Source organism: Entelurus aequoreus, linkage group LG17, assembly GCF_033978785.1.
Source record: "Entelurus aequoreus isolate RoL-2023_Sb linkage group LG17, RoL_Eaeq_v1.1, whole genome shotgun sequence".
Lineage (NCBI taxonomy): Eukaryota > Metazoa > Chordata > Actinopteri > Syngnathiformes > Syngnathidae > Entelurus > Entelurus aequoreus.
Genome location: NC_084747.1, coordinates 14549721 through 14564925, shown reverse-complemented (window position 1 = coordinate 14564925; position 15205 = coordinate 14549721). Strand labels below are relative to the sequence as shown.

Sequence of the window (15205 nt, the reverse complement as noted above, 5' to 3'; positions counted from 1 at the left end):
CTAAAAGAACAACCAGATATACATTAGTAACAAATAAATAACTGGTAAAATAACAATCATAGTAACAATAAATTAAAATGATTATAGTGATATTTTCTGTTTTTTTTCAGCCCTTGATTAGCAGTCTATGTTCTTTCTTTGTAGCGTTTGATGGACGCTACGTCACTACATGGGTCGAAAAATAGCTAAGCTACAGGAATCACTACGGGTTCAAAAAGGAGCGAGGCTAACGCCACGCTACTGGGAACTGTAGTTAAGCTACATAGCGTCGCTACTTGTTGTGCACTACTGCCCATCACTGATTCTAACTTGTAAATAAACGCTAGCAAAAGTCAGCTAACAATGCAGGTAATGGGGATGCACTCTATTTCACCTATAAGAAATATCCAAAACCGTCCAACATTTTACATACACGCTGTAAGTATATATGTACTGTAATAACAGGCACATTCATAATAACATGTAATATTTACGTATTTTCATAACTTTGTATCATTTTAAGCAAACAGCGGCACATTATTTTCACAGGCACATCACAGCGTTCGCTATTTCCTTCAACAACACCACCAACTATTACTAGTTAAGGCAGACTTCATGAGTGCCATCAAAGAATAATTTGGGACAAATTATGATCCAGAACCTTATATTTTTGAGCCTGAATATAAGGAGGATGAGCTACAAGTTTTAGAAGCTGAGTGATAAGCAGATTAAGCAATTAGCATTATTGCTAAGTGCTAAACAAAAAATACAAAGTATGAACATAACTCATTTCTGTAGAAACTGCCCAAATGCTGAAACTGAACTCAAATGCTGATGGAATAGGGCTGGGCAATATGGCCAAAAAAATTATCACGATTATTTTGTGCATACCATCCCATCCGATCTCGATTAATATAACGTTGTTAAATTTATTTAAAAGCGTATTGTCCCGTGCAGGATAATAGCGAGTACAGTTGCATCCCTACTATTTACTACCACAGTATCTTGTAACAGACATTTCCGCCATGTTTGATGGAGGTAATATATGCTCACAGCTGACAACTGTCATTTTGTTCATATCTATGATTGTGTTTACTAGCGGTGTAACGGTACAGGTCACCCACGCTTCGGTCCGTACCTGGTTTTAGGACCACAGTTTTGCTTATTTTCTGTACATTTTGTGGGGGTAAAGAAAACAACCTTTTTTCCTTTTTTTTTGCTTGTCATCACAAACATTCTGCAGGAAACAAAGTATCAGTGGTGTACTAAATACTGTAGGATTTTTAATTCAAGTTAACATTTACTAAACAATATTTTGAAATACAAAATGATTTATATTCTTTAATGACTTGAAAACGTCAGTACTTTTTACCAGTGCTTGGAAAAAGGCAAGCGGTGCCCCGATTGAGGAGTTTTATATTTAATAAAGGTACATTAAAGTGCAGTTTGAATTTGAGGTACTGTAAAATAATGTGTACCAACACATTAAAGGCCTACTGAAATGATTTTTTTTTATATAAACGGGGATAGCAGATCTATTCTATGTGTCATACTTGATCATTTCGCGATATTGCCATATTTTTGCTGAAAGGATTTAGTATAGAACAACGACGATAAAGATTGCAACTTTTGGTATCTGATAAAAAAAAGGCTTGCCCCTACCGGAAGTAGCGTGACGTAGTCAGTTGAACATATACGCAAAGTTCCCTATTGTTTACAATGATGGCCGCATGAAGTGAGAGAGATTCGGACCGAGAAAGCGACAATTTCCCCATTAATTTGAGCGAGGATGAAAGATTTGTGGATGAGTAAAGTGCAAGTGAAGGACTAGTGGGGAGTTGAAGCTATTCAGATAGGGAAGATGCTGTGAGAGCCGGGGGTGACCTGATATTCAGCTGGGAATGACTACAACAGTAAATAAACACAAGACATATATATACTCTATTAGCCACAACACAACCAGGCTTATATTTAATATGCCACAAATTAATCCTGCATAAAAACACCTGCGTGTTTGTTATGCTAGCTCCTAGCTCCTCTTCTAGCTCCTAGCTCCATAGAACACGCCAATACAATTCAAACACCTGATCAACACACACAATCACTCAGCCCAAAAGACCGTTCACCTAACCCAAGGTTCATAAAGCTTATATATTTTTAAAAAGTTACGTACGTGATGCGCACATACGGTCAAGCTATCAAATGTTTAGCAGCCAAGGCTGCATACTCACGGTACCTGATATTCAGCTGGGAATGACTAAAACAGTAAATAAACACAAGACATATATAAACTCTATTAGCCACAACACAACCAGGCTTATATTTAATATGCCACAAATTAATCCTGCATAAAAACACCTGCGTGTTTGTTATGCTAGCTCCTATGCTAGCTCCTAGCTCCATAGAACACGCCAATACAATTCAAACACCTGATCAACACACACAATCACTCAGCCCAAAAGACTGTTCACCTAACCCAAGGTTCATAAAGCTTATATATTTTAAAAAAGTTACGTACATACGCAAAAAAAAGTTGCGCACATACGGTCAAGCGATCAAATGTTTAGAAGCCAAAGCTGCATACTCACAGTAGCACGTCTGCGTCTTTGTCATCCAAATCAAAGTAATCCTGGTAAGAGTCTGTGTTGTCCCAGTTCTCTACAGGCGTCTGTGTATCGAAGTCAAAAGTCCTCCTGGTTAGAGTCTCTGTTATCCGAGTTCTTCCATCTTGACTGCATCTTTCGGGAATGTAAACAAAGAAGCGCCGGCTGTGTACTGTTGTTGCTGACTACGTTCGAAAAATACGTCCATTTCGCACCGACAACTTTCTTCTTTGCTTGCTCAGCTTCCTTCTCCATAATGCAATGAACATGATTGCAACAGATTCACGAACACAGATGTCCAGAATACTGTGGAATTATGAAATGAAAACAGAGCTTTTTCGTATTGGCTTCAATGTGGAAGGCATACCCGTGTTCGCCGGTCTACGTCACGCGCATACGTCATCCTCAGAGGCGTTTCGAACCGGAAGTTTAGCTGCAAATTTAAAATGTCACTTTATAAGTTAACCCGGCCGTATTGGCATGTGTTATAATGTTAAGATTTCATCATTGATATATAAACTATCAGACTGCGTGGTCGGTAGTAGTGGGTTTCAGTAGGCCTTTAAACAAGTTGAATGATTATTTCAGGAACAAAATGTTTTTATCCACAAACATGATTTTTTAAAAATGTGTCTGCAGAGCTTATTAGTACATGTTGTGTGACGTACACAAACACACACACATTCTCACACACACAGGATCACGGTCAATAAAGGCGGATTCACGCAGGATTATACCAAGTATCGTTGCTTGCCTACTGTTTACTACTGCGGTAACTTCTAACAGACATTTCCGACATTTTGGATCGAGGTAAAATGCTAACAGCTTCTTTGTTTACATTGTTCAATAAAGTCGGCTAGTTTCTGTTTTCAGGGCTTGAAATCAATTTCAAATGACACAACTTCAAGTCACTCACCTTCATCTTTCGTCTTTATCTCCGTTGGTGATTTGCTGGAAGTTGGTGGCGCTGATTCTCTTTCATGTTCTCTTTTAGCGGACGTCGCCATCTTAGCATAGCAGTAGTCGTCCATCTTCTATCACGTCTTCAATCTTCACTTCAGGTAACACGCCATCGCTCCACACTCAAAGTCCGTTTCCTGGGCTTAGGAAAAGGCGAATAGTTGAGGTATTTGATGCTATTTTTGAATCTATAAGATCGTAAATGTGAAACTTCTCTGGAAAGCCACGCCGCTTAGTCCGCCATCTTGGACTTTCCGTTTTACCACTCTGCGATGTGTTTGCGCATGCGCCGGAAATTTGCATTAACTGGTCATAAACAATCGACAACTGCACTTTAAAAAATAAAATACATTTTAAATAACTCGCTGCCCTTTACATATTTTCTTACATTTCTGCCTCATAATTGAAGTGCTCCTTATCGGGAAAACATTTTTGATATCAAAATACTTTGGAGATAGAAATGAAACAAAAGTCGACAATGTTGTATTCTGTCTTTTAGTGGGTTCAAGCAAACGGCAAGTTGTTTGACAAAGTAAGTGTTGTGAAAGTGTGAAACTCACACTACCCCAGTATACATTTTCAACATTATAGCATTTCACCCTTTTGACGTTTTTTCCTCTTGACTTTTATCAGTAATATCCTCATTGAACGATGACTTGTACTCGACCTCGGACCAACTGCACTCAGTGAGGAAACAAACACGCTCACATAAATATTGCTCTTATTGCAAGCATAGATAGCAGAACACTTCTATTTTCACTTTTGTACACTGACTTTAGTTATCTGCTGCACTGACAAGATGCCTGCTCGGTGCGTGTTGGCGACTGTAGCCAAACTGCTGTGTCAAAACTGCCGTGTGACGTCACCATTGACCTTTTTCTTTTACACCAACCCGGGAACATGAAAACAAAATAATGGGCTCTGTTGGCCACTTACTTAATAAACATACAGGACAAAGTGCGTGACGTTTCCATTGACTGATTGATTGAGACTTGTATTAGTAGGTTGCACAGTGAAGTACATATTCCGTACAATTGACCACTAAATGGTAACACCCGAATACGTTTTTCAACTTGTTTAAGTCGGGGTCCACTTAAATTGATTCATGATACAGATATATACTATCATATATATTATCATCATAATACAGTCATCACATAAGATAATCACATTGAATTATTTACATTATTTACAATCAGGGGTGTGGAGGGGGGGGGGGTATGGACATCAAGTAGTGGACATCAAGTAGTGGACATAGAGAGAGAGAGAGAGAGAGAGAGAGAGAGAGAGAGAGAGAGAGAGAGAGATAGAGAGCGAGAGAGAGAGAGAGAGAGAGAGAGAGAGATCAGAAGGCATAAGAAAAAGAAAAAGTATCCGCATTTGATTGTTTACATTTGATTATTAGCAATCCGGGGAGGGTGTTAGTTTAGGGTTGTAGCTGCCTGGAGGTGAACTTTTATTGCGGTTTTGAAGGAGGATAGAGATGCCCTTTCTTTTATACCTGTTGGGAGTGCATTCCACATTGATGTGGCATAGAAAGAGAATGAGTTAAGACCTTTGTTAGTTCGGAATCTGGGTTTAACGTGGTTAGTGGAGCACCCCCTGGTGTTGTGGTTATGGCGGTCATTTACGTTAAGGAAGTAGTTTGACATGTACTTCGGTATCAGGGAGGTGTAGCGGATTTTATAGACTAGGCTCAGTGCAAGTTGTTTAACTCTGTCCTCCACCTTGAGCCAGCCCACTTTAGAGAAGTGGGTAGGAGTGAGGTGGGATCTGGGGTGGAGGTCTAGAAGTAACCTGACTAGCTTGTTCTGAGATGTTTGGAGTTTAGATTTGAGGGTTTTGGAGGTGCTAGGGTACCAGGAGGTGCATGCGTAATTGAAAAAGGGTTGAACGAGAGTTCCCGCCAGAATCCTCAAGGTGCTTTTGTTGACCAGAGAGGAGATTCTGTAGAGAAATCTCGCTCGTTGGTTAACCTTTTTGATTACCTTGGTTGCCATTTTATCACAGGAAAGGTTAGCCTCTAGAATGGAACCTAGGTAGGTGACCTCATCTTTCCTGGTGATAACAATGTCACCTACTTTTATGGTGAAGTCATTGACTTTCTTAAGTTTGATGTGGGACCCAAACAGGATGGATTCTGTTTTACCCAAGTGTATGGATAGCTTGTTGTCAGCGAGCCAGGTGCAAGTTCTACAGAGCTCAGCACTGAGGATTTTCTCCACCTGTGACTTGTCCTTGCCGGATACCAGCAAGGCAGAGTCATCCGCAAACAAAAACAATTCACAGTCGCATGCCGATGACATGTCGTTTATGTATATTGGGAACAGTAAAGGTCCCAATATACTGCCTTGGGGGACTCCACAGCTCACCGAGAGGGGGGGGACACACGGTGCCGTTCACCTCTACCACCTGCTCCCTCCCCTCCAAGTAAGATTGCATCCAGCTCCATGAGGTTTTGTTAAATCCGATTGCTCTGAGCTTATCCAACAGTATAGCGTGGTTAACGGTGTCAAAGGCCTTCTGAAGGTCCAGCATGACCATGCCGCAGTATTTGCCCGCGTCCACCTCATGTTTGATGTGGTCGGTCAGATAGAGAAGGCATGTGTCAGTGGAGTGGTTAGTTCTGAAGCCTGATTGGAATTTGTACATGAGTTTATTAGTGGCCAGGTAACTATCGACCTGTTCATAAACTATTTTCTCCATTGCTTTCGAAACGGAACTGAGAATAGAAACAGGTCGGTAGTTGCCAGGTTCCAATTTGCTTCCTTTTTTAAAGAGGGGAGTTACTCTTGCTATCTTAAAATCTTTTGGTACTTGGCCTAGTGTAATTGATAGGTTTATTATGTGCGTGATGATCGGGGCAATGATGGAGGCAGAGTCCCTGAGGAATCTGGAGGGAATATTATCAAGGCCGGTGGCCTTGTTAAGGTGGAGCGCGCTCAATTTTTTAAACACCTCATCAGCTGTGACCATTTCTAATTTGAAATCATCGTTGGATACTCCTAGCTTTCTGTAGAAGGCTTTAATGTGTTCTACACCAAAGCGACCAGAGTGGTGGGACAGCTTGTTGACAAGAGTTGCAGCTATGCTGGTGAAAAAGATGTTAAGTCTGCTAGCTACCTCCATTTTGTCTGTAATGAGGGAGTCACCCTCCTTGATGCTGATGTTGGTGAGTCTTGTTTTAAGTTTCTGGCTGCAACCAGGAAGCTGGTTGTTGAGGATTTTCCAGAGCTCACGTGGCTTATTTGTGTTTTCCTCTATTTTGTCGTTAATGTAATTTTTTTTTAAGGATTTAGTCAGGTTGGTTGACTTATTTCTTAATTTATTGCATTGCTTTTTGAGAGTTGAAAGGAGTAATTTGAGGTTGATATTATTGGGTTGTTTATCTACTTCTGTTTTACATTTTTGGTATTCAGAGTATTTCCTGTCTCTGTCTTTTATGGCAGCTAATAGGTCCGGATTCATCCATGGTTCCGAGCGGGCTTTGATCCTGACTGTTTTCACGGGAGCCATGTCATTTAGTATCTTTAGGAACGCCGTTTTGAACCGATCCCAAGCAACATCGACCAGGTTGCTCGCGAGCACAGGGGACCAGTCCCACTCATCTAATTTTAAATTGAAATTGTCATTGGAGTATTTTTTGAGGGATCTGGATTGGGCTGTTATGTGGCCATTGGCTTTAGGTTTAGCTATTTTACGGGTGCAGAAGGTTAAATAGTGGTCGCTAAGACCACAGATCATGACCCCACTATTTTTTATTTTAGGCCGGTCTGAAGTGAGAATGAGATCTATGGTTGATTGGGTGGAATCACACACCCTTGTGGGTAGCGCTATTAGCTGGGAAAGACCGTGCAGATTACAAAACTTGCTGAAGGATCTGAAGACAGGCGCATCTTTGCGTTGAATATCTGTGTTCAGATCCCCAGTTATAATTTTCTCCATGTTGTCTGTCCCTGCCAAGTATTCTTCCAAAGCCCCATAGAAATCACTCTGATTAGGGGGTCTATAAACAGTCCCTATTAGTACCGGCTTAGCGTTTTTAAATTTGATTTCCGCCCACACAGATTCCAGGTCATTGTGGTTAAGATCTGTGCGAGTTATGTATTTAATATCTTGGTGAATATACATACAAACGCCCCCACCGTGTTTATTCCTATCCTTTCTGATAACCGAAAAGTTATGTATTTCTATCTCTGAGTCAGAAATACTTTGATCAAATTTGGTTTCAGAGAAACACAAGATTTTTACCTTCGTGTTGAGGAACATTTCTCTGATTTGGTCAAGTTTGGCTCCAGAGAGGCTGTTCACATTAAGGTGGATGATGTGTAGTCCACTGGAACCAAAAAGAGCATCAGAGTCCGCTGTGTTGTGGTACTGACCAGAAAAATTGTTGGTTATTATTGCTGTTGAAGTTGAAGAGCAAGGAGAGAGAGGAGAGAGAGAGAGGCATATTGATCGTCCTCCAGGTGAAGGGGGAGGGGGAGGGAGGGGCAGAGTTGGAGAGGGGGAGGCCAGGTAGGGTTGCTGGGGGTGGGGTTGGGTTTCCTTTTGGCGGGCTTTTTTGAAGACAAAGAGAAAGAGAATAACGAAAATGTGTGTGTAAAGGTGCCTCTAAATCCTGTGTATGCCGCGTCCTCGACCGTCTGGGACCGGGGAGAGGCCGCGTGGACCCCCGCCATCTCGTGCAGTTCCCCGCAATCCCCGATGTCTGGGTCGCCGTCCACCGCAGCCGCCGCGTCATTCACCGCCGCTGAGTCGATGCCTTCTCCGATGACCGGGTCGTCCTCCACCTCCGCCGCCGAGCCTCCGACCGTGTCGATGAACGGGGCGAAGTCCTCCGCCGAGCCGCCGATCACTGGAGCACAGGTGAGCTTGAGCTGAGATGAGCCGGTAGCAGAGTTAGCTTCGATGGCGACGCTAGCAGTAGCATTGCTAGTCTTCGCCAGTCGGGACAACATTAACCGTGTTGTTACAGGTCCAGGGTTGAGTTCAGTGTCTCCTGATAGTAGAAGTAATAGTAGTATTATTGACTTTGTCTATCCTTCCAGTCAGGGGCATGTTTCTTCTGCCTCGATGTGCAGACAAGCATGATGCTAACACGTTAACCTAGGATTAACGTGGATCCTGACTTAAACAAGTTGAAAAACTTATTCGGTTGTTACCATTTAGTGGTCAATTGTACAGAATATGTACTGTACTGTGCAATCTACTAATAAAAGTCTCAATCAATCAAAAGGAAAATGTGACAAAAAAAGAAACTTCACAAACGTATAAAACATCTTCAAATAAAGCTAAATACACACAGCTAGTTTGATAAACCATTAAAATTATGTTAACATACACGGTATATGGAGAGATTCATCAATGTTCCTACAAGAAGTAGTAGAAATACCTTAAAAATGATGCAGCTAAACAAAAGTAAATACACAAAAGTAAAAGCATTGTAAAACTTTAGCATTATTAGTTTTAGACAGTTTCATCCAAATAACAGCTAGATAGCTTTTTTAAGAAATACATTTGGAAATCAGTTGAAAGTGTTGAACGCAATGACTAAAAATATGTATGTGAAATTCAGCCAATATAATCAGTAAGTTATGTACACACAAATAGTTAATGTGGGAAACATTCTGCTCTTAGACATGTCAAATATTGCGACCAAAAAATAATACAATCCTAAAATGTTGAACATTATGAATAGGTTTTGAAAAACACACTTGCTAAAACACTGACAAACTGAGTAGTGAATGAAAAGGAAACAGAAAAAGTCATTGAAAAAAGTAATTGGGTGAGCAGGTTTGGGTGTGGTTGAACATAACTTTAATGAATAGATGTACAAATGCAGTAGGAGTACCCTGCTTATCATGATGTGTACTAATGCACACATGTGCTTGTGTAATACCAATGATTCAACTGGGAAAAAGTGAGACACACATACAAATATAGTTTGCTATATTATTGATGTGAAGACTATTATTAACGTCACCTTGTATTTCCGCCATCTGTTAGTGCAGGTTTTAGAGCGTGCACAAAGTTGACACATGAGGTCCCTGGTCTCTGGACTGAAGAAGGAGTAACCAAGCACTCGAAGCATCATCTATCTTACTGTTCAGGAAGGTTTCAGATACAGAGAAGACATGGGGTCATGAGGAGATAAGATTATGCTCCAAATAATCCAAGTTTGTATGAATAGCTCAGATATTTGTGAAAGAAGCAGTGAGGAGGTCCTGGGTAGGGTGGATGTCGCCACATATGAGCAACAAACCACAAACTAAACAGCTATTTGGTTATTTTCCCTTGTGTGCTCTTATGTGTTTTACTGCGTCTGCATTATGTGGGAACCTTTTACAGCACACTGAACAACTAAATGGTTTTTTCTCCAGCGTGTGTTCTCATGTGTCGACACAAAGAGCCGTTATGATGAAAGCTTTTACCACAAACCGAACAATTAAATGGTCTTAGTCCCGTGTGTTCTCATGTGTCGATTCACTATTCTCTTAATAGAAATGCTTTTGCCACAAACTGAACACTTAAATGGTTTTTCATCTGTGTGTGTTCTCATGTGTTTAATCAAACTGCGCTTTAAAGAAAAGCTTACAACAAACTGGACAACTAAATCGTTTTTCACCTGTGTGTGTTCTCATGTGTTGAGTCAAATGGCTCTTTTGAGAAAACCTTACGCGACAAACTGGACAACTAAAGGTTTTTTCACCTGTGTGTGTTCTCGTGTCGATTCAAATTCTTCTTTAAAGAAAAGCTTTTACCACAAACTGAACAGTGCAATGGTTTTTCACCTGTGTGTGTTCTCATGTGTTCAGTCAAATTCCTCTTACAAGAAAAGCTTTTACCACAAACTGAACATTTAAATGTTTTTTCACCTGTGTGTCTTCTGATGTGTTGAGTCAAATGGCTCTTTGTAGAAAAGCCTTTACCACAAATTGAACATTTAAATGTTTTTTCACCTGTGTGTGTTCTCATGTGTGGAGTCAAATGGCTCTTTGTAGAAAAGCTTTTGCCACAAACTGAACAACTACATGTTTTTTCACCTGTGTGTCTTCTCGTGTTCAGTCAAAGAGCTATTTTGAGAAAAGATTTTGCCACAAACTGAACAATTAAATGTATTTTCTCCTGTGTGTGTTCTCATGTGTTGAGTCACAGAGCTATTTTGACAAAAGCTTTTGCCACAAACTGAACAATTAAAAGGTTTTTCACCTGTGTGTGTTCTCATGTGTTGTGTCAAATGGATATTTCGACAAAAGCTTTTGCCACAAATTGAACAATTAAAAGGTTTTTCACCTGTGTGTGTTCTCATGTGTTCAGTCAAATGGCTCTTTTGAGAATAGCTTTTGCCACAAACTGAACAATTAAAAGGTTTTTCACCTGTGTGTGTTCTCATGTGTTGAGTCAAATGGCTGTTTGTAGAAAAGCTTTTGCCACAAACTGAACAACTAAATGTTTTTTCACCTGTGTGTCTTCTCGTGTGTTCAGTCAAATATCTATTTTGAGAAAAGCTTTTGCCACAAACTGAACAATTAAATGTATTTTCACCTGTGTGTCTTCTCATGTGTTCAGTCAAATATCTATTTTGAGAAAAGCTTTTGCCACAAACTGAACAATTAAATGTATCTTCACCTGTGTGTGTTCTCATGTGTTGAGTCAAATGGCTCTTTGTAGAAAAGCTTTTGCCACAAACTGAACAACTAAATGCTTTTTCACCTGTGTGTGTTCTCATGTGTTCAGTCAAATATCTATTTTGATAAAAGCTTTTGCCACAAACTGAACAACTAAATGTTTTTTCACCTGTGTGTGTTGTCATGTGTTCAGTCAAATATCTATTTCGACAAAAGCTTTTGCCACAAATTGAACAATTAAAAGGTTTTTCACCTGTGTGTGTTCTCATGTGTTGAGTCAAATGGCTCTTTTGAGAAAAGCTTTTGCCACAAACTGAACAATTAAAAGGTTTTTCATCTGCGTGTGTTCTCGTGTGTTGAGTCAAATGGCTCTTTGTAAAAAAGCTTTTGCCACAAACTGAACAACTAAATGTTTTTTCACCTGTGTGTGTTTTCATGTGTTCAGTCAAACGTCTATTTTGAGAAAAGCTTTTGCCACAAACTGAACAATTAAAAGGTTTTTCACCTGCGTGTGTACTCATGTGTTGAGTCAAATGGCTCTTTGTAGAAAAGCTTTTGCCACAAACTGAACAACTAAATGTTTTTTCACCTGTGTGTGTTCCCATGTGTCGATTCAAATACTTCTTAAAAGAAAAGCTTTTGCCACAAACTGAACAATTAAAATATTTTCCACCAGTGTGTGTTCTCATGTGTTGAGTCAAACGGCTCTTTGTAGGAAAGCTTTTGCCACAAACTGAACAACTAAATGTTTTTTCTCCTGTGTGTGTTCTCATGTGTTCAGTCAAATGGCACTTTTGAGAAAAGCTTTTGCCACAAACTGAACAATTAAATGGTTTTTCACCTGTGTGTGTTCTCATGTGTTGAGTGAAATTACTCTTTTGAGAAAAGCTTTTAGCACAAACTGAGCAGCTCAAACATTTTTTACCTCTCTTCTTTGAAAAGCAGTGTTTTTTGTCAGTGTGAGTCCTCATATCACCTTCACAGTCTTTATCGCTGCTCAAAGGTTCTTCAACCTCGTCTTCAGCCTCACTATCTGATAGTGGAGCTAAGAGGTTGTCTACTTGTGGTTTCTCTTCATCATCTTCAGTCTTCACAGAGAGAATACTCAGTGGAAACTTGGTGTAATCAGCTTCCTCTCGTCCTAGAAGACACTCTCCCTCCTGAGTGATGCAGAGTTCCTCCTCTTCCTTTTTAATGCAGGGTGGTTGTGGAGTCTCCTGCTTCAAAGTGGAGCTCCCCCCTAACTGAGGGGAAACTTCTTCTGGATTACCGATCAGCTGCTGGACGTCTGCAAGACACAAACAACAAAAACACAATTTCTTCTATGTACTGTATGTGTGTGTAGTGTTTCATGGCCATTCATTTAGTGCCTTGCCAGAATGATGGACCAATGTTTACATGACTTGTCATAGACTCAGAAAAGTTCAACTAGAATCACAGAAAGTAGAAAACATTTGCTTCGATGGACATTAGGATACTACAAACTAACAGTGGGGAAAAAGTCAATATTGAAATACTTCGCACAACTGAAAAAGATAATATCTATCTCAAAGAAGTCTGTAGTTAAAAAGTAGAGTACTTTTTTAGATATTAAAAGCAATACATTTGATCCACTTTCTGTACAATTACATTGATCACTTTATTTACTTTGTTTTTGACAGTTTGTCCCAAAAATTATTACTGGCATCGAGTGTACTTCAAATGTGTACCGTATTTTTCGGACTACAAGTCAGAGTTTTTTTCATAGTTTGGCCGGGGGTGCGACTTATACTCAGGAGCGACTTAAGTGTGAAATCATAATTATTATTAACCCATTACCGTAAAATATCAAATAATATTATTTAGCTCATTCACGTAAGAGACTAGACGTATAAGACTTCATCGGATTTAGCGATAAGGAGTTTTATTTTTTTATTTAGCCTTTTAACCAAGTAAAAATCCCATTGAGATCAAATATCTCTTTTCCAAGGGAGACCTGGCCAAGAGGGCAGCAGCAAGGTTACATTAAAAACAGTAAACAACACATAAAACATCAAATGTACAACATTAAAACTTGCTCACATAACACATGTGCATACAGACAAGGTAGACTGCAGTCCTTTCACAGAAGCTTTAAACTCATTCAATGTAACAAGGGTTTGAAGTTGAATATTCAATTGTAGGTTATTCCAAGCCTACGGTGCTGAAAACCTAAATGCTTTCTTGCCCAGTTCAGTTCTTACTTTGGGGATGACAAATTGAAGAACATTCATTGAACGAAGATTGTGACTTCCTTGTTTCTTTGTTAAAGGCCTACTGAAATGATTTTTTTAAATTTAAACGGGGATAGCAGATCCATTCTATGTGTCATACTTGATCATTTCGCGATATTGCCATATTTTTGCTGAAAGGATTTAGTAGAGAACATCGACGATAAAGTTCGCAACTTTTGGTTGCTGATAAAAAAAAAAAGCCTTGTCTGTACCGGAAGTAGCGTGACGTCGCAGGTTGAAAGGCTCCTCACATTTCCCCATTGTTTTCAATGCAGCGAGAGCGATTCGGACCGAGAAAGCGACCATTACCCCATTAATTTGAGCGAGGATGAAAGATTTGTGGATGAGGAACGTGAGAGTGAAGGACTAGAGCGCAGTGCAGGACGTATCTTTTTTCGCTCTGACCGTAACTTAGGTAAAAGGGCTCATTGGATTCCACACTTTCTCCTTTTTCTATTGTGGATCACGTATTTGGATTTTAAACCACCTCGGATACTATATCCTCTTGAAAATGAGAGTCGAGAACGCGAAATGGACATTCACAGTGACTTTTATCTCCACGACAATACATCGGCGAAACACTTTAGCTACGGAGCTAACGTGATAGCATCGGGCTTAACTGCATATAGAAACAAAAGAAATAAGCCCCTGACTGGAAGGATAGACAGAAAATCAACAATACTATTAAACCATGGACCTGTAACTACACGGTTAATGCTTTCCAGCCTGGCGAAACTTAACAATGCTGTTGCTAACGACGCCATTGAAGCTAACTTAGCTACGGGACCTCACGGAGCTATGCTAAAAACATTAGCTATCCACCTACGCCAGCTCTCATCTGCTCATCACGACCCGTGCTCACCTGCGTTCCAGCGATCGACGGCGCGACGGTCTTCTTCACCCGATCATCGATGCGGTCGGCGGCCCGGAGACGGAGGAAGTCAAGGTGAGGACAGCGGTGCGGCGGCGGGCGTTGTAGCTTTCGACGACACCCCGGCCGCCATCAGAGTCAGCAAGAAACATATATTTCCCCAAAGTTACGTACGTGACATGCACATAGCGACACGCACGTACGGGCAAGCGATCAAATGTTTGGAAGCCAAAGCTGTACTCACGGTAGCGCGTCTGCTATCCAACTAAGACCTCCTGGTTGTGTTGCTGCAGCCACCGCTAATACACCGATCCCATCTACAGCTTTCTTCTTTGCAGTCTCCATTGTTCATTAAACAAATTGCAAAAGATTCACCAACACAGATGTCCAGAATACTGTGGAATTTTGCGATGAAAACAGAGCTGTTTGTATTGGGATACAATGTGTCCGAATACTTCCGCTTCAACCATTGACGTCACGCGCAAACGTCATCATACCTAGACGTTTTCAACCGGAAGTTTCCCGGGAAATTTAAAATTGCACTTTATAAGTTAACCCGGCCGTATTGGCATGTGTTGCAATGTTAAGATTACATTATTGATATATAAACTATCAGACTGCGTGGTCGGTAGTAGTGGCTTTCAGTAGGCCTTTAAAAGACAAGATACATAAAATGGAGTGATACCCAAAATGGTTTTGTAGATGAAAACATACCAATGATTGAGGAGTCGAGCACATAAAGATGTGATGACCCTTTTTCACTTGCAGTACGTCCGAGGAGCATACTTGCCAACCCTCCCGTTCTTAGCGGGAGAATCCCGGTATTCAGCGCCTCTCCCGACAACCTCCCAGCAGAGATTTTCTCCCGACAAACTCCCTGTATTCAGCCGGAGCTGGAGGCCACGCCCC

General features: G+C 40.6%; 1 protein-coding gene across 1 annotated transcript; it reads right to left on the bottom strand.

Moving 5' to 3' along the window:
• Positions 1–10440: 10440 nt before the first annotated feature.
• LOC133632493 (zinc finger protein OZF-like) lies at positions 10441–12463 on the bottom strand. The gene has a single exon (XM_062024947.1). It carries the CDS (start codon positions 12142–12144, stop codon positions 10585–10587), a length of 1560 nt encoding a protein of 519 aa, XP_061880931.1. The 5' UTR covers positions 12145–12463; the 3' UTR covers positions 10441–10584.
• Positions 12464–15205: the final 2742 nt, after the last annotated feature.